Below are 27,796 nucleotides of genomic sequence, written 5' to 3'. Positions count from 1 at the left end.
TGGTTAAAATGTAATGCTCTTAATCCATCTTACCCTTGAAGGGCAGAACATTACCCGGAGACTGAAATAATAAAGATTTGTTCGTTAATTATTTACTCTGTAATCAAAACTGAACTGACTGCTAACCAAGCCAGGATCTTTAAATTTTAACTATTAATCTAATTTGCTACTAATTTTCTGAAGGCTGAGTATAAAACTGTTCATTAAAAATCTCCTAACACCATTTTGGTTTTGACTATGTTTATAGAAGATAATGTACTGTCTTCTAGAACCCCTGAAACCTTTCTAAACAGAGCTGAATATTCTGCTAATGAAATCCCTGGGAAGGTAAGAGGTACAGTGGTGTTTATTTGCAGCCTAAATCTTTGTACTTGAGGACTCGGCTGTTCAGGAGTTTTGCTGTGGTACTCGACCAGCTCAGCCTTTGGATAAATGTTGTGCAGAATGCAGGGATCCCTCAGCTCTGCAGCGTCTTGAAAACCTGACACTGAATATGAGACAGATGTGCAGGAGGCATTATTTGCTTACTCAGTGCTGTCTGCTGCCTTATTTTCACACTTATTTACTTCTATGCTATAACTTAGACCTCCAGTGTTATTTTTTTGATTACTACCTAAGAAGAAAAAAAGGGAGAAAAACAGTTCAGCAGTAAGGACCACATGTAGATGCATTTGTTGTGTATTTATCATACATATGAATTGAGGGTCTTTATTTGCACAAGTGAAAGCCTGTTATCAGTAGTGACAAAAAGGTTGATTGGAAGAGCCTGGTCCTGTAGTTTCCATTTTCTCTACTTTTGTGTGGCTTTTTACAGACAGATCTGCTGCAGGGTATTGAAACAGACATTGAAAATACTTATTATTGATGAAGACTAATGAGTTCTGTGTTTTCTATAACATAGAATTTTTTTACTTTAATGGGCTACCAAAGTGCTGTAGACTGCAAGATGTAAACCCTGCACAGAAGTGTTGGTTTGTTGAATAAAATGCTTCTATTAGTGCCTTTCAAAATCATGGAAACTTTCCAATTGCTCATGTCTTTCACCTTACTTTTTCCCCTGAGATCTTGTATGTCAGACTTCTAAGAACATTTTCCATATGGAACCGGGCAGGAAGGATAGAGATCCAAGAATTCATGAGTAGTGAGACGGCAGAAGAGCATACACAACAATATTCAATAGCCAAAACTATTTCCATTGAAAAACTGGCTACAGGGTAAAATGGCAATTGGATTCCGTAAGTTTTTCTTTGTGTTCTCCATACACAGATTAGCTGAAAATCTCACATTCCCTCTGCCTTGCAAATGCAACCATAGCCCTGACATTCAGGAAGAGAGTAATTTAATTTGCTATGCTGTCTTAACCAGGGACTTAAGTGCAGCAAAATCTGACATTTTTACCCAGACAATATTATGTAAAGCAGTGAGCTGGGGGCCCAGGTTCGTGTTACAGCTGATGATTCCCAGTAAGTCGTGCAGCAGCAGAGCAGTGCAAGGGTGACAATGTGTTACCATGGAGGCTGCAGAAATAAAGCTGCAGCTGACATGAAAAGCATGGGACAAAGGTGCTCCACAACTGAGATACCCAAATCTGAAAAATCTCTGAGAAAGTTGTTCAGCACCTGGCTGATACCCACAGCCCATTATTGTTTTCGTTGAGGGCAGTGGTGGACTCTCCTCTCTGAATTCCTGTGCCAGGCCTGGAAGGAACTGCACGGATTTAGGGCTCCTTGTGTGAGTCCAGTCAGGGGTCCCTGACCTGCAGGAGGAATGACCAGGGCAGGACCTCCTGCAGGTCCCAGAGCAGCATCAAATGCTCTCAGCTGTGGTGGCCCCAACACCTGTAATGAGCTGCCTGAGTCACTGCCATTAAAAATGCAGAGTTTGCTCTTGTGGAGCGCTCCAAATCCAAGCAATGCCTCTGACTCTGTAGGGTGTCCAACAAGCTTTGTAGCCAGCCAAGAGACGTGCAACAAAGGGAGGCATTTTGGACGTTGGTGCTGTCCAATGGCATTTCCAGCCCTTCTAAGGTCATCGTTTCAGCTGAGAAGTGTGGGAGCCCAGACCTGCACACACAAGTGCTGTGCTCCTCTGCCACAGCCAGTTCCATCTACAGGGTCTTATTTCCTACTACCCACAGCTCCTGGAAGCTCTTTGTTAAGCACAAGGCATTACAACAATCCAATTTAGATGTGACAAAAGTTACTGTTCCTCTGCCAAGGCACCTACTGAACTGAAAGCTGTCATTCCCAGAGAAAGGGTCACAGCCTTCTGTGGGGCTGCAAGCTTAACAGTGCCATAATTATTTATGCTAATATAATGAGGCTGATGGAAGTGGGACTTAGTGCCAGGAAAAAGATGAGGAGATTTTCCTGGGTCTGACTAAACTATTCTGAGCAGGAGCACTTGTGGTCCAAATCCTTTCCATTCTCCAGCCCCTAAGTTCAAGAACTTGGCGAAGCTTTTTTAGGAGGGTAAAGAATTAATATTTTCAAACATATTTATCTCTGTCCCTGAGCACTGAACTGTAGTTCAGATTAATATTTTCTTCATTTCCTGTGATAAATATGAGTATTATTAGAAAAAAAAAAAGAGATCTGTAGGCTCCTAATTGGTTTCCAACTATTCATCCAGCAGCATATTTATAAATAGGAAAAAGGGGAGGGGGAGAAGTCAGCAAGAGAGAGGAAAGTCTTTAAGACATACAACTGCCATTTTACCCAGTGGGCAGAACATTTTTGTGGTACATAACTGATACTATTTTGCTGGTGAGGTAAATTCTTCAGCCTGCTTCATACCTTCTAGTGCTAGAATCCTCAGTACATTTTTTAGTTAAACAATGTTGCTCCCCCTTGAATTCTGAACAGTGGGCTACAGAGATATTTGCAGACATGCGATTGGAATTTGTTCTTTCTTTTATCTTCTACTTCTCTGTTCAACAACCATGGCATAGAGCACAAGGACAGTTGATGTCATTTGCTAATTCAATTTTTAGAGATTTGTATCTTCAGTAGTATTGGTGTTCAGATGCTCCTTTTTGCAAAGAGGGAGTCAAGGTGTGCATTACAATGCCAAAGGTCTTGTGGGTAATTATAAGTTAAAGGACCCTCCTGGAATGCACAGGCATCACGTTTGATTGCAACTGTAGATTCCTTCAGGTCTCTGTGATGTACTTGAAATTAAACCTGTATTGTCTTTTAATAAAATTAAGAGCACTGAAGTAAATATAAGTGAGCATTAACTCACTTTTTTTAGACTACATCTTACCAGTTTTCTGTCATACACTGCAGTCTTAATCACTGTCAGCTCACAGTATTTTCCTTCTTGGTGAGGAATGGTGATGTTATGCAATGTTACTATGTAGATCATGCTCTGGTTTTTCTAGTCCTATTTTGAGAAAATGCATCTGAGCAAAACTTCATTTTTGGTGATGTCAAGTCTTCCCCAGCAGATAACATTTCGTCTATATTTATGTGACATGATTTTATGCTTCGTGGTTTTGGCAGGTGGAGGAATGGTATTTTTTAGATTTTTCATATGGTGAAGAATGTGCAGTCTGGTTTGTCACAGCAAGCACAGAGGGTTTGATTTGTTTTCCTAGCACATGTGTCACATATAAAAGGCAATGTCCTTGTGCTGTGGTTGTTAATAACTGGCTGTTCCAAATGGATTTGTGCCAACACAGAATCCACCACCACAATTAACAGTAGTAGGAACTTCAGCTGGCAGCAGCAGAGAAAGCAGTAAAGATTAAATGACTGTGTGAACTGTCTCTCCAAATTAAAACTGATGTGCAGTGGCAAAAAATATGAAATTTCACACATTACCCCTTATACTCTGTTCTACTTTGGCAACAATTAGAGAAAATGTTGCTGTCTGGGACTCACTATTTTCACATGATAGATTCACTGCATTAGTGACAAGAATCTGAGTAACCACACCAGTAAAACACCTCAAATTACAAAAACTTATAGAAGACTTTCAAATGTTTGAGGATACAGATAACCTTTTGAAGAAAGTTGATTTTTAGAGACATTTGTCAGCCTGTTACTGGTTTTTATCTAGTGCTGCATATGTGCTTCCAAAAAGTCTGCTTGGAAATTCCACTAAATTACACCCAATTTTTTTTTCTGTGTAGAATATCATCCAGGAGTTTCAAGATCTTTGCAAAACAGTATTCATAATAATACTTCTACAGCATAGAATATGATCTTGCTCTAGAGCAGATTATTGTCAGAGGTGCAATAACAAACCTTCCTCTTCTCAAGAGCCATAGATGAATTATGCTAATACCTGTACAAACAAATCAATGAAAAAAAATTATATCATGAGGATTTGAATAAGTAATTTATTGTACAATATTACCTGATAGAAAACATTCTAGATTAGCCCACGTTCCTTTAGAGTGACCCACAGTTTATTGTCTCACAGTGTCCTGTATGACATACTTGCAAAACACAAATTCTTTTCTACAGTTTAAATGAGCCACTAGGAATGTGCTAGAGCTCCTCAGAAATATCTCAGGCTTAAGAACTGCCCAAAACTGACCTTTGAGTTCATGAACAGTAAAAAGTCTGATTCATATGTCAGTGTGCAAAAATCACAGCTGGTAACCACTACCTTGGAGAGTCTTGGAAGCCGCAGTGATGCAACACATCATTGCTGCTCTGTGAAATGCCCAATCTTGCACTCTGGGTGTGCATCCCATTCCTTGTATTTATTATGGACAGGATTTCATCTTGTAAATCAATCAGACAGGTCAGTCCTCTCCTGGTCATTGTGAAAGCAAAGGGCGACCAGAAGTTCGAGGCTGTGCCAACAACGATGCAGTTTTGTCATTAACCTTGGCATGTACCTGAATAGGGATGTGCCACATTTATCCACATTTGGACACTCTTGCTGTTGAATTTTCAGGATTAGAGCAATTGCTTTGGTGTTGACATTAAAAGCTTCCATGTACAGAGATGCCTGGTGCCGTACTCTGACAGTGGTCAGATGTCCCATAATGGATAATAAGAGATATACAACAGATAATAATAGATATATAACAGAAAATAGCTTGCCAGAAAGCAAGGCTAGTGGGAAAAAAAGCCAAATCCAATTAAAATGTCTGCTCAGGTAAATGTGAGCTTTGACTGCAGGACAGAACCATTCACTTTAGACCACTCAGAACACAAAGGCAACACTTCTTGTCATAAGAAATGTGACCTGTTAGCAGCAACACAAGCTAAAGTGGGCATGTAAGCAGCCAGGCCCACCAGCAGTGCAGCAGGAGATGCTAATTTGCAAATTTTTGCACTCCCTATGTGTATTCCTGCCCTGCTCCCTAGTAAGTGCCCGAGCACTGAGGTAACTCCATGGAGAGTTGTTTTCCCGAGCTCTGGAAGCCCAGTGTAAGGTGTGAGACCTGAGGCAGCCTCCCAGAGCTTTGGGAAAGCTCAGCCCCTCAAAACCATGGACAAACTGGGCTCTCAGGCAGCTGGAACAATCTCTAATGAGTTGGAATCAGGCAGGGAAAGTGGAACGGGGCAGAGAACTGTGTGTTTTATGGGTTTTGAGAACTGAGTTTATGCATTACCTTTAAGAGAATACATTCTATGAAGAGGAATTTAAGTCCCAGCTCTTGCACTGCAACCTGTTTGAATTTCATTCATAGCAAATAGGGGAAACTCTTGGAAAAATGAGGATTATAACTAAATTGCCATGAAAACTTGGACAGCACTGAAGGCCACTGTACACAACTGAATCCTACAACTCCTTCAAACTCCCTTCCTAGGCTGCTTTGAACTTGAACCCACTGGACGGTATCTATAGGAGTGGGAATAGGCTGGACAGTTATACTGCTGCCAAAAAGGAAAACTCCAACCTCCTGCATTTGCTTATGGGCTGCAGCACAAGACCTTCAAGCCAGGAGAGGACTTCAAACATTACAGGGCTCAACTTATCAGTATAAACACAAGACATCAATCTAACTAAAGGGAGTATATAAAGCCTTGTTCCTGCCAGAGCTGATGAGAACCAGGTTGAGGATGAAAAATAATATGAAGGGTCAGGGCCTCCCCTTGCAAGAAGAGCTGTTGAAGCAGAGTGCTCATAAAAGCAGGGTTTACTTCTTAAAGAAACTCTCTGTTAAAGAAAAGGACACAGGATTTTCCTGATTCATCTTGTTCCAGAACTTTATCACATGTAAATCTTCAGTCTGTGTATAACATTTTGTACAGTGGAAAAAAGTCAGTATAAAAATACTGTTCTCTCATTCTTTATCCACATTATGAGAAAAGCACAGTTTATTATAACAGGAAATAATATTTTATTATAAAATCTGCATGTAAACAAGTAACCAATTAATTGAATAACAGTTAATGGAAGTGCAAATTAACTTCATAAAATGATATCTGTTCTGTATTTAAATATATATATAATTTGTTTTCTCCCATTCTACTGTGGTTCTACCCCCCCCCCCCCCCATTTAAATTTAAAAAGATTTATCATTGCTTGCTTTATACTAAAAGGAGTGTACGAGCCTGCGTACAAGTTTGTTTTGCTCTGCAAACGAGACAAGTCTGTGGTGATAGTTATCATCCTTTCTTATCTTTGCATCTCTGGTATCCACAAGACAAGAAGATATAGAACATATGTACACAGTGGGCATGTCAAGCCTCATATTTCAAGTCAGTTCATCTACTTGCACACATTGAAACTTAAACCATCTATCAATGAAGCACTGTAGTGTAACTTCCAGACTTGCTTGAGCACCTTAAGGCATTAACGAGAGACTCAAAGGAAAAGTCATTGCTGTTACCACCACGAGGATCATCTACACACTTCTCTGAACAGTCAGGTGCTTGTTCATCCCATGTGCAACACCTGGCCTTGCTGAAAGCTCCTATAGCACAGATAAGTCGTGGCAAGACTTCGATTTTGCTTTGAAAGCCATCTTCTTATTGTTCTTTGCCACAATTCTGCCAAGGAATCGCTTGGCCTTTTTGCTGATGCTCTCTCTCCTCTTGGTGTTGGCCATCCTGCGGGCATTGTCCTCTTTGCTGTCCTTGCGCAGCCGGATCTGCCGCACGATCCCTTCAAACAGGTCCTTCACGTTGTGGTGCAGAGCAGCTGAGGTCTCGATGAACTTGCAGTCAAACACAACAGCACAGGCCCGGCCCTCTGCATGGAAAGACAAAAAAGAAGGTGAGTGGAGATGGACATTTTCTCTTCATATATACTGGCAGAAAAACAAAACAAAAATTTGCTTTAAGTAAGGGGAGTGGCTTCAATGCCATGAAACAGCTTTACTGCAAAATAGGAAAACCCAAATTTGCTCTCACGGTTTCACCCCCTTACTCTTCTTGGTTTTGTTGTGGTATGGTCAGAAATCTCATTTGATCAATGGAATGAACACATGGCAGCAAAGTCCTTCAGCCAGGCTGTCCCTGTACCGTTTAAAAGCTAAAGCTGATTTAGGAGAGACCCTTGGAAGCATGCTTGCTGCTTGATATGGAACAGTGTGAGGTACAGGAAGAAATGGGGTTTATTCTGGAAGCTGTTGAGCAATTCTGCGCCTCTGCCTTGCTGTAACAAGTGAATTTTCCACACCAACAGAAATGGACCTGATACAGGCCACAAGGTCAAGTCACTGAAAACACTGGTAGAGGTCACAAGGTTGTGCACCACTGGATCTGACCAGGGCTTTTGAAATACACAATGTTCAGTGTTCTGGACATAAGCATTTAACCCTGAAACATTGCTGCAGCATGAAGTTCCACAGTCAGCTGTGGTAAATAATGGCAGAATTGTAAACCTGAGGAAAGTACAGATGTCAGAACAGGTCAGCCCTGCCCTGCCCCAGCCTGAAAAAAAGTAATATTCTCCTGATGAACTCCCGGAAATTTTCTGCGCAGGAATTTAACACTGGGAGCATGGCAAAACAGATAGGGAGAGATGGTTCATCATCAAGGCACCAATATTTCAGAGTACTTTCTCCAGTGGTGAACAAAAAAAAAAAATCTACCCCAAAACAAAACCCAAGCAAACAAAAAGCCTCACAAAATGTTTAAACAAGCAGAATCAATACTGTGGTGTTGGCAGTGGTTCCTGTGCTCTAAGTACCTAAATGGTAGCTGGAACTGACTGAAAGGATTCTCACTGATCACAACTGGAGAAGATATACAAAAAGACTTTTGAGTAGCGTGAGCCTGGTCCCACCAGCTTGACTCAAAGTCACCTCCAGAAGAAAGGGTTGCACAGGCTGTGTGGGATCTCCTTTCCTACGGCTGCCTGGGCTCTGTGACATGGCACAGCTCAGACTGTCACATCCTGAGCCTAGCAAGGGCTGCTGCACATGTACCATGCTTTAATAATCCTACACGAAGCCCTGTGCTAAAGCTGCAGCTGTGATGCATTTTTCTCTCCCGCTGCAGCTCAGAACTCTGTTCAGCCACACATCTTCCCCCACCACCATCTCCAGTGTTTTCTGTGGTACCAAATCCTTCAGCATGAACCAGCTGGCTCCATTTCCCCAGTGTACCTCAAATCATACACTTTTCTACACCAAACCCAGACCGTTCCTATTGGCCATGATCCTGCATAGCCTTTGCTACTACTTTAGGCAGCACTTGCAAAATTCATAGTGTCTCTTACCATCAACTGAGACTTCCCGGGACCTGACCAGGTCACTTTTATTTCCCACAAGGATAATAGGAATGTCTTCTGTCTGCCTTGCTCTTCTCAGCTGGATTCTTAGCTCAGAAGCCTTTTCAAAACTAACTTTGTCTGTCACTGAGTATACAATAATATAGGCATCTCCCATTTTCATGCAGTGGTTCTGGAGCCATTGGCTGTCATCCTGAAACAACAGACAAGAAACAGATTTATTGTGCTGAAAAATCTATTCCATGCTGGGTAATGATTTATTACTGTAAGCACCTTAAAGATACTTTTCTTAGCTTTTTAATAAAAAGTCAGTAAAAGTAAGCCAACCTCCCCAAAATTTCAAAGATTCTGTTATTTAAAACACAAAACAAAAGAAACCTCTCATTTCCAGAAAGAGTATCAAGTCTGCACTGATCAGATTGACCATCTCTAATTTTACAGTAATTCCCTTGGCTGCTCATGTAAGATGCTGATTATTCAAAGCATTAAGAGAGTCTCACTCAGCGCTATGAAGGGTTTTAGACTGCCTGCCTAGCTACAAGAAATTAATTGCAGAGAGAACAAAAGGCAGTACGAATTCTAATTTTTTTATGTCACCTGTCTGATTGAAGAAATAGGCACAGTTGTTCTATTTCTACTTTTTTTTTTAAAGAGAACTACAGACCAAGCCATAAAGCAAAAGCACAAGGAAAAAGCTGTAAGTACCTGCTCCCATATATCAAACACCACGAGAGACGCTTCTTCTCCATCAACTATAATTGATCTGTCGTATGTATTGCCTATGGAAAATTAAGAAAAAAAAAGTTCAGAAAAAGAAGTTATTGTCCTCCATCCCTGCCGGTGGCCTGGCAGGGGGTGGCCGTAGGGGAGGCTCCGAGGCGGGGGTCCCCCGCACCTCCGAGCCGCGCTGTGCCCCGCGCCCTCACCGGCCTCTTCCGCGTCCGCGCAGTCCTCCACGCCGCCGAAGATGCGCGCCAGGCTGGTCTTGCCGACGCCGTGCTCGCCCAGCAGGATCACCTTGTAGAGGCTGCCGTCGGAGTCGCTGCCCGAGGAGGTGACGGAGTCGGAGGAGTCGGAGGCCCAGCTCTGGCGGTGCGCGCCGCCGGGGCTGTACGAGGTGCAGCGCACCAAGCCCGACAGCTCGTCGGGCGGCAGCGGCCGCAGGTCGCGCTCATCCACGGGCATGCTGCGGCGGTGCAGGTGCTGCTGCGCCGCGAACGGCGTGCTGCCGCGCCGCTTGTCGCCGCGGTTCAGAGTCATCGGGCTGCGGGCAGAGCACGGCCGTCAGCACGGGCTGCGGGCAGAGCACGGGCTGCGGGCACAGCGGAGCCGCCAGCACCCGCTGCCCCGCACAGCCGCTGCCCCGCACAGCCCCCGCCCCGCAGAGCCGCCCCGGAGCCGCGCTTACCTCGGAGTGCTGCGCGGAGCGAGGGCCGCAGTGAGGGCTCAGTGAGGGATTCCCCGATGGCCGCCGCGGGAGCTCCCCGAGCGCTGCTGCCGCCACCGCTCCCCGCGCCGCTTTTTATGTCCCGGCAGAGGCGCGGGGCCCTCCCCGCCGTGACGCGCGGCGGGCGCTCCGCCAGCGCATCCGCCGGCAGCGCCTCCGCCCCCGCGGGCTCCGCGGCGCTGCGCGGGGGTGGCAGCGGCGCGGGGAGCCCGGGAGGAGGCGGGAGCCCCCCGGGGGTGGGGGGAGGCACGATCCGCTCCGCTCCGCTCCGCTGTCAGCGCGGGAGTCCCGCCCGTCGGCGCGGCTCGGCCGGCAGCGAGCGCCGGGGGGCGGCGAGGGCTGGCCCCGGAGCGCGGCTGTGGAAACAGTGGGGCTGGCGGGCTCGGCCCCACCGCCCGGCGCTGCCCTCTCGATGCCCCCGGTGCAATGCCCGCAGTATTTGCTCTGTGTGTCGCTTGTTTCCCCTCCCAGCCCGCGTGAGAGCGCAGGGAGCGCGCAGGGAGCTTCCCTCGGCTCTGTCACGGCGCGGGAGCTGGGGTGCACTCCTGGCGTGTACAGCAGTGTTAGGGACAATGCTTGCACTCTTTGCGTTCCTTGTGCTTGCTTTCCGCGGCGCTCGGAGGGGGTTCCGAGCAGCGCCCGTGCCGGGGGTCACACGCACACACGGGCGCGCCGCTGCCCCCACGTGCGGAGTGAACGGTTTGGGAGGCCAACATCAAACATAAGGGTCACATTCTCCTCTTGCCTTCACCTGAGCAGCAAAGCAAAGTCTTATCTCATCAGTGGCACGGTCATTCCCATGTGATCGGGTGAAGAAAGAACTCACCAGATAACTATACTTGTCTCCTGAATGGCTCACCCAGCGCCGTGTATACAGTTTGTTGTTTACCTAGCAACCGAAACATGTTAGACATTGTACAGCCAAAATAGCCCTGGCCCCTGCTCCCGAAAGATTACAGCCCGAGCAGAGCGGGAAAATCCCTGTGACTCTGGACAGGGACAGTTGCCATCAAACTCGTGTCAGTTCAAGAGGTTTCCAAATGAGCGGCAGAAACAAGGTTAAAGAAGGCAAGAGATAGGGAGGTGATGGAAACGGAGTTAGAGATGTAGGGAATAAAGTGAGGGAAAGAAAAAATTTGTGGGATTGGGCTGAGCAAATATTCTGTTATTTTCAGGAGCCAATTGTAATTCTCCCGTCCACGCTTTTGCAGTGGTTTTGGCCTCGTCACACTGATAAACTGCAGTTGGGGGTGTTAACGTGGTAGTTAAAGATCACTAAGCGCTTGCAGCAAGTTCTCCCTGCCTGTCTCACAAAACAGCAACCGAAATAGCCTTGTCAGTTTAAATAGTCAGAGTTTGGTGGCAAAACATGTGTGTTTCAGCTGATTGAACTAAGTTAGAAACCTCTGGTGGCATTTGGAATCATTTATTACATCAATTATGGTTACTACTGGAAGTACACTGTGGGTATTTGGATAAACTGCAATCTGCCAAACCACCTTGAACATTCTGAGTTCATAAACAATTTATTATGTAAATACATTTCTAGATATGGTTGGTCTTCAGTTGACTTTTTTAAACTTTGGATTTTTCTGCTTAAAATTGTCAACTGGAACTATTCCCAGGGAGTCTTCAAGTCTTTTGCACCACTTTGTTGCATGCCTATACTGTGTGTCAGGGTCACACTTCAGACATTGACATATGAAGTGGGGGTATTTTTAATTCTTTTCTGTGTGAAAAAAGGGAAATCTGAGAAGCAACAGAACCAAAGAGACAGTGCCACTTCTGTGCCACATAGAGCACTACTGACTGGAAACACACTAAAAATGGGAATTTCATTGACAAAGACACTGTATTTTATTCCAAGCCTTTTGCTGATGAGAATTATGAATATTTTAATGATGTAAATGCGACATAGACCCCTTGCTAGCCAAAAACTATCAGGAAAGGCATATGCAAAAGTGATGAATAAAAACTTTGAGAGAACAGTGTTTCAGCAGGAAAAGGAACTGAAAATAAAATTACACCCAGTAGAAATCATAGAGAAAATTCAGTATTCCGTGGCAAATACCGGGGTATTTTGCCAGCACCCAGGTACAAGTAATGAATTAATGGTCATAAAACACCACCATGGTTACAGGATGCTGCTCAGGGTGGCACTGGGTGGCACTGGGTGCCTTGACTGTCTTTTAATGGAAAGTGAGACGGCCTTGGATTGTGTCCCCGGGGTTTCACTCGTTCCTGGAGGGATGAGCAGCGCCGTGCCAAGGCTGTTCCTGCTCCCCTCTGCCTGCGGGGATCACAGGGGTCACGGAGCTGGGTCGTCTCCTTTGATCTTAATAGGTCCAGCTATTTTGTGAAGCTGGAAGGAATTAGCTGATAATTCAGGTTAATCACTTGAGAAACGTAACACATCTCTTCACATAGCATGTAATTCTCTTTGCTGGTAGTTATTGCTGTATTTTTCCTATTTGCTGGTAATTATTGCTGTATCTTTGTGTATACGTTACTGTGGCACCCACTGATTTCAGTGGGGTGCATGAGTCCACAGGCTTCAACTGGTCTTTCCATTTCTTTGAAGGACTTTAGGATCATCTCTTTCTCACCTGCCCTCCATTTCCACTTCTGTGTGACCATGCTTCTAAAAGATACATTAACTGTAATTTATTTCTATTTAAAAGAGATTTTCATGCCTTGCTTTTCTACTCTTATTTTCTATTGTTCTAGCTTCTAAAAAGGGATTACCTTTTTTTTTCAGTTTAATTTCCTCTTTGTGTGTTTTTCATTTTCCTCATTTCATTTACTTTCCACTTAAGGTGTCTTTCTTTGCATTTCACTGTTGTAGTACATCCAGTTTCCTTTCTTCTGTTATCTCATTCCTGTTTTATTCTTCCTCTGTCTCTTTTCCCACTCACATTTCCACAAGTGTTCATTTCTAGTGCACTCTGTTGGCCTGAGTACATTTCATCATCTGGAAAATGTAGAACATGCAGTTTGATCCTGGTTTTCCAGTTATGTATTCCTGGGGCAACAGAGCCAAAGAGGTTCCCTTATTCTGTACTAGGTGCAAAGTGCATTTCATGGCCTAAATGACGAGCACAGGTTTTGCAGAGTGTGCAGTGCTAAACTAAGTTAAAACTAAACAAAACTAAGCATGTAATACCTAACTCCCTCCCCTTCGAATTTTCAGGTTAAAAAGGAAAATTTGGGGCGGTTGCATTAACTCTTTGTGATTCTTCCTCATCAGTGTTCATTCAAGGTCAAATGCCGTACTAGAAATAGAATTTATATTTTTTACATCAAATTAATATTATTTCCAGTTTGAGGGGTTGCTGCTGCCTTACATCAGAACAGTTTCACAACTGATTAGGAACAATAGGAATATTTTGAACAATCCAAAGGCTGGATTAAGAGCAGCGAGGTTGGGGAGTCAGCACTGTTCTCAGTGTGGCTCTGCACTGAAGTTGGGGGTTCTCTCCTCCTTACTTTTCAACTCATCTGCACTGCTCAAGTCTAATTAATCAGCCATTATGTGGGTGAAGTTATTTCTATACAAACGGTGGAGATATCCACAGGGGTCTGTTCTTGCCAAGTTATATGAAGAATTACTCCTGCAGAAGCAGGAGCCTGGCTACCTCCCAAATACCTGGACTGAGAAAGAAATAGCAGCATTTATTATTATTTTTATTACAGAACTGACACACTCAGGCCACTGGGAGAAGAGACAGAGGCAGCAGTATGAAATATGCTGGGGTTTTAAACCTAAGCAAGAGAGATAGAGGTAAAGGGAAATGAAAAACAACATTTTTTTCCTTATCCCACAAAAAGTAGGATATAGTACAAATATAGTGTCAAGTTTTCCTCACCATCACCCTTAAAATCACAGATTAGTGTGAACTGAACAGCCCTGGGCTGACTGGTTCAGTTTGTATCAGACCTTTTCACGTGAGGCATATTGCATTCCATTGTCTTGCTGTTAATACATGGGGTAAAAGCAGGGGACTCTTTGAACTGTACAAAAAGCAGCAGTGGTGGAGCTCTCAGCCCTGCAGGAACTCCTTTGTGGGAAGGTGACAAATGTCACATCCACACTGCCCCTGCCTTTGGGTGTTGCCAAGGGAAGGCACCCCTCCAGCCCAGGGGCCATGCTTTCCCTCATACTTACTCTTGGATTTAATAGCAGGTAATATTTTTGATTGAGCAGTGGTAGCCATGAATTTGGGCTGAAACAATAATGTGAGAAATATGAGCTCTGGAGTCAATAGAAATCGATACAGCTTAGAAAGCTTACACAGAGGGCCAAGGGAGAAATGCAAGCAAAACCCAACTAAAACCATTGTTACAGCTACAAAACAAATCAGCCTTTCATGGCCACTGTGCTTCCTCTCAGCTCCAGACCAGAAATTCCAAAGACCACTGCAAAAGAATGCATTTTCAGGCAGAGACTGGTAAAATAGGTACATTTCAAGTCCATGGCTCATAACGTAAAGCAAAGGCCTGTCTTTCTGAAACTCTTGCAAAGGAGTGCAAAAAATAACTAGAGACAAGAATAACTGGAAATGTGGTTCATCTTTCAGCTGCTCTGAATTTCTCACTGCTTTGAGTAAGCTACAAAACTTCCAGTACTAGATAATCAGGTGAATCACTGCCCCGAAAAGGAGGAGTTGCACAAGAGGCAGATCCAATTTCATTGTGCCTGTGGAGTTCCTCAGCTTCTTTTTCACAGACTGTTAGTAAAATACTAATATATATATATTGGGGTACACTTGGGGAAAACATTCTGTCTTAGTTTAACCTCAAATTCCCACTTCATTTCAGTTTTTCAGTTGCGAGTTTCCTCCTCACTGGGACGGCAGCTGCTCGTGCTGCCCTGGCCACAGGACGCAGAGCTTGGGTGCTTGGATCCCCCTTGGAGTCCCAGCACGTACTGTATGTGGTCAGCTGTTTGCCCCTATTGCATTTCAAGTTTGGAGTAAAAGCAGAACATGACCTAAGATACTTCCATAATTATTTTCTTTAATCACCCCTAATTCCTCTTTTTCAGAAGTAAATCTGTCATAGCCAATGTGTGTGACATACATCATCCCTCCACGACTGGAATGCTAAATATCCTGTTACGGTTCCTGCGGGATCTATTCTCCTTAGTGGGGATTTCAGAACTCCTTTAAGAGAAATATCTGGAATTCAGAGACCATGAAAAGGTTTCTGAATTTACAGACAGTTGGTTTAAGGAGTGGGCAAAGTAAGTGGCTTTCAGTCTTACTAAGAATTACGTAGTGCTAAGGAAGCAAACTGAGAATGTAAGATTTATTGTTTACCAGCAATAGCTCTTGGCGAGAGGAATGAGTCTATTTACAATAACAAATTAAAGGAGCCATCCTGGGTCAGACTCAGCTTACAGCCAGTTTCCAGCAGCTGCCAGTAGCAGATATCTAAGGAAGAGTGCACAATAAGAACACGATAAACACAATTAAAACTCCACACACACAACCACCAGAGGCTCTAGATGAAGGATTTTTCTGCATATTTTTCAAACTGTTTTTTAGCACACAAAGATTTTCAATGCCCTGTTAAGACCCCCATTTACTGTATGGTGAAGCAGAAAATAAGATTTCGCTCGTTTTCTCCACACATGCAGTGGTTTTATAGCTTTCTGCAGGAGTTTTCTCTTGTGGCTTAGGAACCTGGAGTTCCTCACTCCGTGTATAAACAGGAACCCTTACTTGCCCTTCTCTATCTGTACTAATACATCTTTTTAGACATTAGGGGACAGAAAGTACACAGATTGGAAACATGGATTATTCAAACTGCATGTTCCCATGGACTTTCACTGTGGATAATGAGGCTTTCTGCTTTCTTTGTTAATCCCAAGAATTCCTAGCATCTGTTTACAAGTAACATTTCTGCAGACCTGCTTCTATTTTATTGAGGAACTAAGCATTTACTAGGCAGGAAATAGGGCAGAAAACAGCCTAAAGCGACCCTTGCTAACCCACAAGTTCATTTCTCCATACACCTGCAGGACAGAGTCTTCAAAAGTTGCGTGTTAACAGCTCTGAATATCTGGATAGAGTTGTCATATTGTAGGTACTTCCATGAAAATGACAGGTGAAGAAGGAAAAGTCTCCCTGGATTGAAAACCCACAATAGAAGCAGCCTTGTGATCCTCAGAGGAAACACCCAACAGGCTTCCAGCATTCAGAGCCACATCGATGCCTTGCTGAGAGAAGGACACAGGACAGAAACACAACTTTAAATGTTTATGGCAATATAAAGTGAAACTTCAGCTGTGCTGCCCTCTTCTGTGTACCAGATAAGAAAAAAAGGACAAGGAATGTTTAATGTGTCTTTTCTTACACAGATGCCTTCTGTCCTGTGTCCAAATGTGCATTTGCAATGCTGAGAATCACTGCACGTTACGTGAGGCTCCTGGTGGGGACAGAATCAAACATATCCGCCCTTCTGCTTTAGGTGACAAAGTCTGTTCCTGTCTCCCTTGTGGGGAAACTCCATTTTCCTTATCTTTCAATAAACAAAGGGACAAAACCCCTGAAAAAGGGACAAAAACCCTTGAAGAAGGGACAAAACCTCACAATCATAGGGGAGACTTAAGAGTTTGAATTGGAAAAGCTTTGTACTTCTTTATAAGCCAGTGCAGAATTTATGGTGTCTTTTCCTCTGCTGAGTGGAATCACCCATGTAAAGCGTGTGGGAATTTGGATGTGAGGGATATTATCATCTCTTCCAGGAAAAACTGAGAATTTGTCCAGTTGGAATATGCTCAGTTTGGCAAATGCCGTATTTGCACCACAGCAGTAAAAGGCATCTCTCCCTCTCTTGAATGTCACATTTCCTGCTTTGTCTCTGCTGCTATACAAGACATTCTGGTGAAAACCTTCAAAATTCTTATTGTAGAAGTATACTAGAATGAAAAGAATTCTCTTTTTTTTTCTCATTTTAAATTGTCAAAGTTCTCTCTGATTCTATTCTTGAGAAATTATGTAATTATTACAATCATAATATGCTTCATTTTCTACCACCTTCTATCAAAAAAATATAAAATGGTCAGTATTTATGCTCATTATTAAATACAGAGAGCAAGCACAAGCCTAGATTGAGGTAAGAGAATGGTATGAAATGTGTGTCTTATCTAAAGAGGTTTATAGGCAGTAGACTTGAAAAATGATATTTTGTGAAAGCAAATGCAGATCTTAATTTGAAATCCAGCCCTAACTAGAAAAATCTGAATCAAAACTCCAGTGCTAAAAGTCTGTCAGTCCTAAAGGCAAAACTACAAAATCATAATGCATATCAAGGACATCCTACACCCAAACCAGTTACGGTGAAGCAGGTAAGAAATAACTTTATTTCCCTGTTCGTCTTCCCACAGGCAAATACCCCACATCTAGTGAACAGCAGCATACTGGAGTCTTCAGTGAGGCTGTCACCTCACCTCACTTCACTTCACTCGGGCATCCTGAGCTGCCAATCACGTTGGGAAAGTGACAGGGAGTTATTGCTCAGCTCTCAATCTCTGCATGTCTCATGCATGAGGAGTTTCCAGTCAGAGGTATTTTTGACAGGCACATTACAATGTAAACCTTTGGGCTTCAGGCACTTCATTTTCCAAGTCATCAAAGCTACTTATATTCAGTGAAAGACTCAGTGATCATCCCATTCTCTGGTGCTAATGGAATTCAGCCCATTGGTTGCTTTTCATGGCATTTTTCCACGTCACAGTTTTGGAAATGAGATCAGAATCAGGCCTCGGCATTCTTTTCCCTTCTCTACACTTACTCACAGCAGCAATTAACATGAACCAGGCAAATATTTCCTTGGGATCAGACTCTCACAAGAAAAACACTCTCACAAGAAAAACATCGAGTCTGTGTCAGTCACTCACTGCCTGCTCGTGCACCCCGGGCTGAGGGGTGAAATGGTCTTTATTCAACTATTAATGTCATAAAAGAATATGACAAATACAGTAAATTGCTTTGCTGCAAAGCCTTTCTTTCACACACCCCCCTTTCTTTCATATCTTTACAAGGGTTATAAATTTGCATCACTCCTCTCTTCAAGCACACCAGCTCCACCAGAATCATTCAAATGAATCTACAGCCTTCTAGGGTAACAGCAGCATGTAGCTAGGCAACGAAAAAGAATATAGTATTTTACAGGAAGAAGGATTTTTCTAGATGATCTCATACAGATGCAGTGCTTTTTTGCCATATAAGAAGAAAATGGTTCATTGGAGAAATGAGTCTGTCATCCTGGCACCACCAAGTCTTGTTGATGCATAGGCTTCCCCTGATGAGCTGTGACAGAAAATAACCATGTATTCTATATTGTTCTTATTTATTTCTCTGTATCTATTACACATTTGTGAGGTTTTTTACAAAGACTAAAACCACAAACGATTTTTGGCAGATTTCGCTAACCATCACCCAGATTAAAATTGAATGCTTCAACAATTACCAAGTCGACCAAAATAAATTGTATCTTAGTTCAGCCGAAACTGTGTCAGCTTTAAAAAAAAAAAAAATTATGAATGGACAAGACATCCTGTTGTAAGAACAGTCCATCACTATATGTAGGGACGGAGCTGCTGTGGATGGTGTACACTGACTTTTTGCTCGTGAAGGGATTTGGTCAAGTGCATATCAGAAAAACCGAGATGATCCGGGCAGCAGAACCACGCCTTGGAGCCCGGGATGAGGACGGTGAAGCCGGCACAGCGGGGCCGGCAGAGGCAGGTGCCCGGGCAGTGTGTGCGCTCCGGGCGGTGCCGCGCCCGTGCCCGCGGGGCTGTGCGGCCGCTCCCGGCCGAGAGCGCAGCTCCATCTGCGGGGACCCCGGCCCGGCTGCCGATCCATCCCCGTTCCCATTTCCCCGCCGTTCCCTGTTCTCCGGCTCGCCGGGTGTGTCTGTCCGTGCCGTCACACACCGGACCCGCAGCGCTGCCGAGCGGAGTTTCCCAGGCTGGGCTGGCCCGGGCCGTGCTCGGCGCTGGCAGAGCTGCGGGAAGCAGGGAAAAATCCCATCCCGGAGCGTCCCGAGGTGTCCTGGCCGTGGCAGCTCGGGCTCAGTGCGCGGCGCTCCTGCGGCGAGAGGTTTTGCTGGCCCAGACCTGACTGCGGCTGCTCACGGACATTACATCACAGCCTCGGTAGCTCTCGTGTGTTTCCTCTCCTTGGCACCTCGTTTTATTTGTGTATTCCACAGCCCGCTCTGGGGGCTGGCTTTCATTTTTCCCAGCTGGACCAAGGCACGATTCGTGTCTCTCGCATCCTGTCGAAGCAGGGATTGCCCAGTTAGCCACGCAAGCCAGGAGAAGACACAATTCCCTTGTAGTCAGGGGAAGACTCAAGCAGCTTTTGAGAGGCTGCAGCCCGCAGGGCGGCAGAATGTCAGAGGAAGATGCATCGGCTTCATAACGCTCCCAGCAAAATTCAAATTCCTGCCATTTTAAGGATTAGCAGAATATATTGCAAGGGCTAATCTAACGTGATGCATTAACTGATGTGTATAGCATTTGCATCTAAGCTACAGTGTTTATTTATTCAACCATAAAATGCAGAAAACCAGTTAATTTTGTGTCTTGGTAGGTGCATAAGTACTTCTCCTGTGCAGCCAACTGTTTAAACTACAGATGAACTGACCTGTGTGCACCCAAACGACATATGCATTTAAAGGAAGGCAGATATGACTGAAATTAAAGTTGATACACTGTTTACGTTTTGTTTGAAAAAATAAATTTACTCTCTTGTTTTACTAGGAACGGCCCCATACTGTCCTTATAAACAAAGATAAATGTGACAAAAGTTCATCACTTCTATGCTAAGAATATAATCCAGAGTATAACCTCAGTGAAAGGTCTTAAATGTTCAGTATCAGACCCAAAAAGGTGAGTGGAAAGGGGAAGAAATTTTTTAAACAACAGCTCCTGTTTCAGGCTCCTAGTCAATTTTGTCATTAGTAAGAAACATTAATAAAGTAGCATTTGACAGGCTCTTTACAATGTTGACTTATGTTTCAAAAAACCCATTGAATAAATGTTTTTATGAAAATAAATCAGTACAAATTTGAACAGAAAGAATTTATGTGACTCATTCCTAATTATTTCTGCCTAAAAAGCAATTGTTTGGGGTTTCTTTTAAAGGTTGGCTGCAGTGTTAGTGAAACCATTTTATGATTTTCAGTAATAAAAACTAGGGAAAAAAATGAAATCTGTTGGCATTTATTGTTTTTCTCTGCAAGCATTTCAGACTACATGAATGATTGTCACTTTGCAGGAGAAATAAGAAGTATTTTACTGCTTAGATACCTTCATAATCCTTAGGCAGAGCATGTGCCAGCTCTCCCATTAGCCAAGTGGAGAAATCAAGCTACCAGGGATCCCAGGGTTAAGCAAGCTCCTGACGACCTCCTGAGGTTATTTCAGTCAAAGCCATGTGTGGCACACCTGATGGGAACCCAGAAGGAACTAATCTGGGCCAATTAGGAAAAAAAGTGCTATGATAAACCATCATCTCCAAGTTACATCAAAACAACAGGGAGGATCAGGTCCAGCAGAGTTTGGCAGCGATGCCTTGCCAGCCACTTGGGTCCTGCTCGGCTCAGCAGGGACACAGCTGTGCCCAAACCCTATGGCCACTGCACTTCGAGCTGGCAAGTGGGCCAGATCTCCCTTTGTCAGCTTAAAACATGGGGTTTATGGGGATACTGGTTCTCCTGATCCTCCTGTCTCCTGCTGTGTGTGACCCACCTACAGTGGGACAGCAGTGCCCGGCAGCAGCACAGGGCACTCCTGGCATGTGGCACAGCCCAGCCAGGGAGGGCACGGGGGGGCCAGGCTGCGGCCGTGCCTGGGCTACAGGCCCCACGTGGGAACCTCCCCTCCAGGCAGGCAGCTTGTAGGGAAGGAGGAAAGCAGAGGGGAGGGAGGTGTTTAGCATCAGGTGATGGGAGCTCACTTATTTCCCTGCCATCTGAAGGACAAAGCCTCCAGCAGAGCAGAAGCTCCATGCGAGGGCAGTGGCAGCACAGGGAGGTGTGGCACATCCCTGCCGTTTCTCTTTCTCTTCCCAAAGGTCCCAGGCAGCAGCTGCTCCTCATTCCCAGGTCATATTTTTTCCACAGATTGAGTGGAAATTAACTTCTGGCCTGTTCTCTCCCTCCTGTCGTGCTCTGGAAGCTGAGCTATGGCAGGAACCAGAGCCTGTCGTAGCTCCTGTTCAAGAACCTTGGTGTCTGAAGGGTGCCAGTGCTGCAATGAGATGCTGCAAGGCAACAAACTGATGAGACAACTGGCAAGAGACCTTGAGGAGTGGTGGGATGAAAGTGGGAGAGCAGAGTTTCATCCATCCATCCATCCATCCAAAGAACCAGGAGGTTTTTATCACTGCAGACAGTGCTACTCCTTTCCACAAAGGAAAGTTAAGGAATGGAGACACCCTGTGTGTGGCAGGATGCAAAAGCTCTTTACAGGTAGGACATAAAATAATAAAATGTATGAGTTGATAGTAAGAGAAAGGTGAAGAGGTCACAGAGTGTGACAGAATGTCTTGTGCAGCTACTGAAGTCTGTTGGACAAAATCAGGGCTCTCTGCTATTTGTGCATTTTGTAAAAATGCCCTGTATTTTTAGCATTTTGTGGAATGAAAATTTTATGCGCTATTAAATGCTGCTGGCAAATGGCTGTGAGACATACCAGCAAACTCAAACACACCTCAGCTTTCCCTAGTTTGGTTCTCTTTGCTGTTACTTAGTAACATCAGAGAGATTTTGCCATAAACTTTTCTTTTGCCTATGGAAAAACGTTGCCTCTTCCACTTCTTCAGTCTGTATTGATGCCAAACAGTGCATTTGGTAAAGGAAGGGAAAGTGGTCCAGTTCTCTGCTTGACAGGCTGAAGTGAAATGCTTTTAACAGCTATAAAAAAAAAATTGTAAAACACAGAGTTTATAAATCAAAGCTCCAGAGGGAGATCTTTATCAAAGCCCTCAATTGACGCAGACACAGCACTCTTGAGCACAGCCAGAATACCGAAATAGCTTTTATTAATTAACATTTCCAGTGTGCGGCACACGCTGCTCCACCCAAGGGCCACAGGAAAGAGTGTCGTGCAAGGGTGAAGCTCTTCCACGGACAGGTTTGGATACAAAGCTGCTGAGCTGCTTCCCTGCCACTGGTGATCCTGGGCCATGCACAGGCTGCAGCAGGTTCAGGCTGCTGGGACACTGTGGCAGCAGTGGGAGGGATCCTGCCCCCGCCCCAGGGTGCAGGAGCTGCCTTGGTGTGCGGGCTCAAACACCCTCTAGAGCAGGGACAGCACAGACAACTGCCCTGGGAGTGCCCTGGGAGCAGGGAATGCCATCAGGGAGCCCCTGGCCACAGTGGGAGTGGGGAATGCCATCCAGCCACCCTCAGAAGGCTCTGCCCAGAGCCCAGGAATGCAAAGCAGATGTCTGCTCCTGGCATTTTTCCTGGACTTGAATGAGGCTGTTTGTATGCAAGACAGCTGCTCCAAAGGGTCATAGTTTCTCATGGAATGTGTCCAATTACAAAGCATTCCAGAGGCTAAATTTAGGGCTAGTTTTGGAAAAATAAACATCTGAAAAGAAATATTTCCAACAAATTAGTGTTTTCTTCTCCCACTTTGTCTCCATACAACAGGAACCAGCTAATGATCATTAAAAGCAGGATGGAAGACTTTCACCAGCACTGGCTGGTACATTATCAGCAAGTACAGAGCTGAGGGAGCCTGGACAGAAGGGCCTGGGGCCTTCAGAAAAGTCACCGTGGTTGTTTCTATCATAAATACAACATCCACATCACTTAAACAAACATGTCAGATCTAAAGTAATCAAATTCTCCCACCCTAAACAGCAGAAGTCAGACCTCTTCCTTCAAAACCCACAGCAAATTCCCCTTATTGAAAAGTCATCCCCCAACTATTAACTATAAATGTAAACCATCAAACACAATCTGTTACTCCCCTGAGAAGGTAAATGGCACAAAGTGCATCCCCAGGGTTGCTGTGTACAGTGTGCTTCATGAGGCAAGTGTCAACATCCCAACAAATAATTTAATACTGGTATTATGTAGTTGTGAAAGCCAAGCAGAGAGCTTCAGCAAAGCACCATTTACTGATTCCTTCTCCATTTGAAGTGCAGGTTGAAGCAATCTGTTGGCAGCTTAATCATCCTTCTGTTTTCCCCCTGGCACATACTGGCATTTCTTTCTTCCCCAAAATCTAGGAGGCAAAATTTATTTTCTTTTAAAAAAGCCACCAAAAACCAGAAAACAAAATCAAACCAACCAAGCGTGGTGCCTGGGAGCTGCCTGCATGCATTACCATGGCTGAAGTTTCATCTGTGGTGCAAATGTTGGCAATGTCAGAACTAATCAGCTCAGTGATTCAACAAGAGGCAGAGAAGAAAGCTGGGTCATTCTGTTCCTTGCCCAATATTAATATTACATAAATACTGTCTTTATTTCCAGTTTCATTCATACATCCCAGCAGTGCTGCCCATTCAAAGGATGCCAAATGAGCAGGTGAGGCTGCTGCAGAGTCGGCTTTCTGTAGAAGCCCTGTGCAAACAGGGAGGTTCAATTCTGAAATGGGAAGGTCTGGCTTTGTTTCTCTCCTATTTTGCTGTGTGACTTCAGATGTCACACTTGGAGCACTGGACTGGACTGCCAGGCTGTGCTTTACACAATGTCCATGAGCTTCACCCTTTTTGAACAGCATCTCAGACCCTCCCAGAGAAAATGCTACTGGAATACAAAGCACTGCCACCAAACTGGTGAGCACAACCTCTATTTTAGAAAGTGCATATCTTATTTTCCAGATAACTGATGGCAATGAAAGCAACATTGTCATGTGTGCATGCACCAAAATACCCAACAGGATTTCTCAACAAGCTGCTATTTTTCCATGTGATTCAGGACTAAAGACATCTTCTACAAAAATTCAAATTAATTCTTAATGGTTTTTTCTATTGTCCGTGTCTGTCAAAGACAACAGTTTAGTGAATGCCACAGCTCCCAAAGCAGAAGCATAGGCTGGGTTTTAGCATTAAATCTCAAGACATTTAAAGCAAAACTTGTCCTTCAGCTGTCAAACACTGCCAGGACAGTCTTTCAGCAGAGCCTGCTAGGCTGTTCATACTGAGAACTGTTAATGACTCCTGTGCAGGTGCACAAATAAAACCTCTCTCAAAGGTACTGTATTTCCTACCTTAATGAAGTAGTAATTAAAAATAAACCATGATTTATACAAGTCTAGAGAGCCTTCCATTTTTGGCTAATCCAAGGTAAGATAATTAAAACCAGATACACGATTTGGAAGGGTGGACACTTACTGCTAAATGTCCTCCAACTTTGCACACACCAGCTTGTACAATTTGTGATGTCTGAAGCCAAAACTATATCAGCAGTCTGAAACTGTCATAGGAATGCAAAGATTTTAAAATTATCTTGGTGTACTTGCTTAGTCCAGTGTGCAAAATCCACTTCTAAAATGCAGCTTATAACTTACTTTTAGTAGTGAGAAATAAGTTAAAAACAGGTTGAAAAAAAATATCTTTAATGAAAAATTGTACCTGTGTAATGACTCATACAATGAAAAAGCCAATTTTCATTATATTTTTGTAGCTGTTTGAAAGCTAACTCCCCACATAGCATTTTTTGAAAGAGCAAAGAAACATTTCTTCAAGAGAATTTAAGTGATTTTATTTTGCTCAGAGATTTATGTATAATGTAACATCACCACTTCTATACAAAATTAGTTTAACAGATCAGAATACCAATGACTTCCTCACCAGGCAACTATGACCGAGCAGACAAACACTGATTCACCACTTCCAGCAGGTGAGAGTTTTCCAAAGCAGCTGCCACACGTTCTTTATCAGCGAGCTGTTTATTAACTGTGCAGACAAAACCCACAAGAAACCAGTCAGGGCATTGGGACTCGATGTCTTCTTGAAAGCATTTTACCTTGAGACACATAATCACAGTTGCCATGGTACTGAAGGCAGCTCTGAGGATGCCAAGTGCACCCCAGAGCTGCTGTCTAAAGGCAGAGCCTGTCTGTCATCACAGTTATCCAGCGAGCTGGCCGTGATTCAGCAGCAGGGAGCTGCTCCGGAGGTGTAACGCAAGAAATTCCCATTTTCCTCCCCTCTTCCGAGTGCTCAGGCAAATCAGTGACTCTCTGAGAGCACAGATTGCCTAAGGAGATGTTTAAAGAACACCACAGAACAATCTAAGTGACACTCCATGTTCCTGCTCTGGAACATCCCCCAGAATCCGACGCACGGGAAGTCCCAGACACCGAGCAGCTGCTCTGCAGCTGTGGGAATCTCTCTCCTCTCTAATTTTCAAGATTAAAACAGATATAAAAACCACCCAAGAGAGGACTAAAAGCCTTACCTGCGTGCTCAGAGGCATGTGTTCCTGGTGTTATATGAACATCCAGCTGAAATAGCATCACAAAAGAAACAGAGGATGAGTTCGACAAAACATTGGAAGGTTAAGTTCAAACTAATAAAAATAGGATAGTAACAAAAAGAGGGGGGAAAGGACATTCTTGCCACTATCAGTTACTCTATATAACAGAATAAAAGTCTGAAATCACAGAGTATTCTGCATTTGCATCTGCTTAAGCCTGCTTCAGCCAAGGTGAGACCTCTCCTCCTGCCGTGCCACAGAGCACTGCAGGGATTTCCCTCAGAACCCCACTGGCCCATGACAACAGCCCCAGAGCCACAACTGTGCACTGATATTTCAGCCCACTGCCCTCTCTGGTTCCTGCAGTCTCCCTCACACAAAAAATGAAAAAAAAGCAGTTATTTTTCACTATAAGATAGCTAGCATTTCTTTTTTCCGCCTTTTTTTTTTAAATTTTTCCGAACACAATCCCCCTCTTTTGCTTTCCCCATTGATTTGACCCCTCACCTTGAACCTCTCGGGCAGAGAGCGGATCAGTTTGACCTTTATGGAGAGGCCGATGAGGGTGGCCATGCTGCAGTGCGGGATGGTGGGAGTGAACTCCACCGACACCGTGCTCTCGGCATCGTTCACCTGCGGGAAAACACACCAACAAACCCGCTGCTCTCACCCCAGCCTACCCCGAGGCCTTGCAGGTCAAATTCGACCCGCTCACAGATTTGTTCATTGGCATTTTTCAGTACTATGTTTAGGTACTACGATGAATATATTTAAGTATTTTTCAAAAACAATTAGCTATCGGACGGCTGAGGCAGCACATCCCGGGGGGATCTCACTTTCACTCGCACTTGCTCGACGACGTTCAGCTCCTCCAGGGTGAGGGGGTGCTCGGGGTCATTGATGGAGCGGATGAGATGTGCGGGTTAAGGAAAGCGGAGCTGCCCGGCCCGGCCCGCCCGACCCTGCCCTCCGCTCCCGCAGGATATCAAAGATCTCCCGGTCGTCGATAGCGTCGGGCAGCTCGTCGTCCTCCTCCCGAGCCGTCACGGGGCGCTCCCCGGAGCGGCGGTAGATGAGGGGGTTTGCATTCTCCAGCGGCGCCGCGCCTGGGCCCGGGCCCACCATGGCGGCAGCGGCACCGGAACCAGCCCGGACCGGAACCAGCACGGACCGCGATCAGCGCCGGAACCAGCCCGGACCGGAACCAGCACGGACCGCGATCAGCGCCGCACCGCGCGGGGCCCTGGGCGGGCGCGGCCTCCCGGGAGCGGGAGCGGGATTGGGGCGGGCCCGGCTCTGAGGGAGCCTCCCGGGGGCGGGATTGGGGCGGGCCCGGCTCTGAGGGAGCATCCCGGGGGCGGGATTGGGGCGGGCCCGGCTCTGAGGGAGCCTGCCAGGGGCGGGAGCGGGCCCGGTTCCCCCGAGCCCCGGATCAGGCGCTCGGCTGCAGTTCCAGGCTGGAAGCGAATGCGGTTGGCGGCGCAGTGTCCGTCAGGGGCCTCCGGGCTGGGCCCGGTGCTGCCAAGGATGCTCCGATTAAAGCTGTTAATCTCATCTGTTCCCTGCTTTGAAAAGTCAAACAAAAAAATCCCCCGCAAACTTAAACTGGAGTGATAGAGTGTAGCCATAACATACTTTGGCTTCATACACTCCTTTAAAAGGGGATTAAGGCAAGAATTAACTATTTTGATTTTTCTTCTTTTTTAATCGTTAGTTTCTAGTTATTTGTAATCTCTAATCCCGGTTGTTTGGGGTGGGGGGTGTTTTGTTGCTCTGTTTTGTTTGTCGTGGTGTTTCGGTGAGGTTTTTGTTGTTTTAAGGGGGTTTTTTTGAGAACTTTGTAGAATTTAAGCTCTGGAGGCTGTTCACATTTGCCCTGTTTACCCTGCCTGTGGCACTGACAGCGGATGAACTGCGACTGGCGCTCCCGCTGCTGGGCCGCTGCCGGGGGCAGGTAAGGCGAGCTGGTGGCGCCCGGGGCTTGTACTGGTGCTCGGCGACTGTACTGGTGCTCAGGGACTGTACTGGTGCTCAGGACTGTACTGGTGCTCAGGGACTGTACTGGTGCTCAGGACTGTACTGGTGCTCAGGGATTGTACTGGTGCTCAGGGCTGTACTGGTGATGCTCAGGACTGTACTGGAGCTGAGGGACTGTACTGGTGCTCAGGGATTGTACTGGTGCTCAGGGCTGTACTGGTGGTGCTCAGGGACTGTACTGGTGCTCAGGGCTGTACTGGTGGTGCTCAGGGA

General features: G+C 45.1%; 2 protein-coding genes across 2 annotated transcripts; both read right to left on the bottom strand.

Moving 5' to 3' along the window:
• Positions 1-6,292: 6,292 nt before the first annotated feature.
• RRAD (RRAD, Ras related glycolysis inhibitor and calcium channel regulator) lies at positions 6,293-10,135 on the bottom strand. The gene is made up of 5 exons (XM_082290068.1): positions 10,055-10,135; positions 9,573-9,910; positions 9,352-9,425; positions 8,635-8,839; positions 6,293-7,161 (listed from the first exon to the last, which is right to left on the bottom strand). The coding sequence occupies exons 2-5, from the start codon at positions 9,904-9,906 to the stop codon at positions 6,884-6,886; spliced, it is 891 nt and encodes a 296-aa protein (XP_082146194.1). The 5' UTR covers positions 9,907-9,910; positions 10,055-10,135; the 3' UTR covers positions 6,293-6,883.
• A 14,668-nt stretch (positions 10,136-24,803) lies between these two features.
• CIAO2B (cytosolic iron-sulfur assembly component 2B) lies at positions 24,804-26,781 on the bottom strand. Its single transcript, XM_082290245.1, has 5 exons — positions 26,533-26,781; positions 26,383-26,462; positions 26,054-26,179; positions 25,529-25,574; positions 24,804-25,023 (listed from the first exon to the last, which is right to left on the bottom strand). Exons 1-5 carry the CDS (start codon positions 26,669-26,671, stop codon positions 24,926-24,928), a joined length of 489 nt encoding a protein of 162 aa, XP_082146371.1. The 5' UTR covers positions 26,672-26,781; the 3' UTR covers positions 24,804-24,925.
• Between the last annotated feature and the right edge of the window lie 1,015 nt (positions 26,782-27,796).

Source organism: Coloeus monedula, assembly GCF_965178545.1.
Source record: "Coloeus monedula genome assembly, chromosome: 13".
NCBI lineage: Eukaryota > Metazoa > Chordata > Aves > Passeriformes > Corvidae > Coloeus > Coloeus monedula.
The sequence above is the reverse complement of the archived record's forward strand: the minus strand, read 5'-3'. Positions and strand labels throughout refer to the sequence as shown.

What these genes read in the sequence shown, in the direction of transcription:
- RRAD (XM_082290068.1), bottom strand. Translation starts at nt 9,906, where the DNA reads ATGACTCTGAACCGCGGCGACAAGCGGCGCGGCAGCACGCCGTTCGCG. An exon ending in TGTTTGATATATGGGAGCAG is followed by an intron (nt 8,840 to 9,351) that starts GTACTTACAGCT and finishes CTGTTGTTTCAG; the next exon opens with GATGACAGCCAATGGCTCCA. An exon ending in CCGGGAAGTCTCAGTTGATG is followed by an intron (nt 7,162 to 8,634) that starts GTAAGAGACACT and finishes CTTTCCATGCAG; the next exon opens with AGGGCCGGGCCTGTGCTGTT.
- CIAO2B (XM_082290245.1), bottom strand. Translation starts at nt 26,671, where the DNA reads ATGGTGGGCCCGGGCCCAGGCGCGGCGCCGCTGGAGAATGCAAACCCC. An exon ending in CGACGACCGGGAGATCTTTG is followed by an intron (nt 26,463 to 26,532) that starts ATATCCTGCGGG and finishes CTTAACCCGCAC; the next exon opens with ATCTCATCCGCTCCATCAAT. An exon ending in ACATGCCTCTGAGCACGCAG is followed by an intron (nt 25,024 to 25,528) that starts GTAAGGCTTTTA and finishes TTGTCTGCACAG; the next exon opens with TTAATAAACAGCTCGCTGAT.